This window comes from Chlorella variabilis (genome assembly GCF_000147415.1).
Source record: "Chlorella variabilis unplaced genomic scaffold CHLNCscaffold_7, whole genome shotgun sequence".
NCBI classification, from domain to species: Eukaryota; Viridiplantae; Chlorophyta; class Trebouxiophyceae; order Chlorellales; family Chlorellaceae; genus Chlorella; species Chlorella variabilis.
In genome coordinates, this window is record NW_005435081.1 from 315,819 (window position 1) to 317,290 (window position 1,472).

Sequence of the window (1,472 nt, forward strand, 5' to 3'; positions counted from 1 at the left end):
GTGGACTGCAGGCACGGAGCTTGCAGGGGGCAGCAGGCACGGAGCTTGCAGGGGGCAGCAGGCAGGGAGGCAGGGGCTTGCAGGGAGGAGGGGTGCTGTAGGGGCTGCAGGCAGGGGGCTTGCAGGGGGGGGAGGGTTGCTGCGGCGGGGGCTCGGCAGGGTGTGCGGCCCGGCGACCAGCCGCAACGCGGCGCCACTCCGGCGTGGCAGCCGGGGCACTCGCGCACGCACGCTGGCCCACGCGCTGCCTCGCCCCGCCCCCGACCGCCGCCCCCCGCAGGCTGCATCCCCGTGTTTGTGGGCGCGCCCTTCCACACGCTGCCGCTGGCCGGCGACGTCGACTACGCCAGCTTTGCGCTGTTTGTCAACGTGACAGACACCTCCGCCTGGGTCAACACCTCGTCGCCCAAGTGGGAGCACAACCACATGGTGCGTTGGCTGTGGCTGCGGCTGACATACAGAATAGAATAAATGCAGTAAGGATGAAAACAGCGGGCTGGTCGGCCAGCTGTGGGACGGCCTGTGGGCCCTGCCAGCTTGTGGGCCGCGGCCGCAGCGGGCCTGTGCTGCGTGCTGCCTGCCGAAACCCCTGCCAGCCGTTCTGTAGCGCTTGCGCTGTGTGCCGGCCCTGCTCATTCACCCCCCCTCTGCCCTTCCCCCTGCGCCCCACCTGGCGCAGATCAGCAAGGCCTGGAAGCTGGACGACCGTTCGGCAGAGGAGGGCATGGTGACGGTGCCGCGCCTGGCCGACCTGGTCACGCTGCTGCGCGGCATGCCGGCGGAGGAGGTGGCGGCGCGGCACGCGGGAGTGGTGGCCCACCGCCTCAAGTTCTGGTACCCCCCCGCCTCCGCCCAGGCCATCGCCACCTCGGTGGCCGCTGCGGGCGCCGCCTCCGCGGCCGGCGCCGGCATCGCCACCAGCGGCGCGCTGCTGCAGGGCGGGCGCGGCGGCGGCGGCGGCGGCGGCGCGGGCACCGGCGCGGCCGGCGCGCGCGTGCTGCGCGAGGGCGCGGCCGCCGCGGAGGCACTGCAGGGGCAGCTGGCGGCGGCGCGGGCGGGGCACAGCGTGCTGGGCGAGCTGCTGATGCGCAAGATGTGCCACCGCGCGGCGGCGGTGCAGAAGCGGCTGGCGGAGGCGGCGCAGCTGGGACTGGACTACCAGGACTCCGACGAGAAGGTGGAGCACCCCAGCCTCGCGCAGCAGGCGACGCCAGAGGAGGAGGAGGAGGAGGAGGCCGACGAGGTGGGTGGGCGGCGGGCGGCGGCGGGGAGGTGGCATAGGCGGGGGCTGGCTGCGCCGGCACGGGCCGCGGCGACGTGGGCGGGTGGCTTGGCGCGCTGCAGTGTTCCCGGCAGTGCCACACGCGTGGCTGCTGACCACCTGCTGCCGCTCCCGCTGTGAACCCCGTGCAGGCCGGCATGAAGCTGAGCAAGCGCTTGAGCAAGCGTGCCTGAGCGGGCGGCGGAGGAGG

At 74.3% G+C, this 1,472-nt stretch overlaps 1 protein-coding gene across 1 annotated transcript in view; it reads left to right on the forward strand.

Annotated features, from left to right (window-relative positions):
• The window catches only part of CHLNCDRAFT_144148 (hypothetical protein), a gene marked incomplete at both ends in the record, with an annotated part of 5,027 nt that extends 3,572 nt beyond the window's left edge, over nt 1–1,455 (forward strand). The window contains 3 exons of the mRNA XM_005848565.1: nt 281–429; nt 680–1,243; nt 1,414–1,455. Coding sequence (XP_005848627.1) covers nt 281–429; nt 680–1,243; nt 1,414–1,455 — 755 coding nt within the window. The remainder of the gene's footprint in view (nt 1–280; nt 430–679; nt 1,244–1,413) is intronic.
• Between the last annotated feature and the right edge of the window lie 17 nt (nt 1,456–1,472).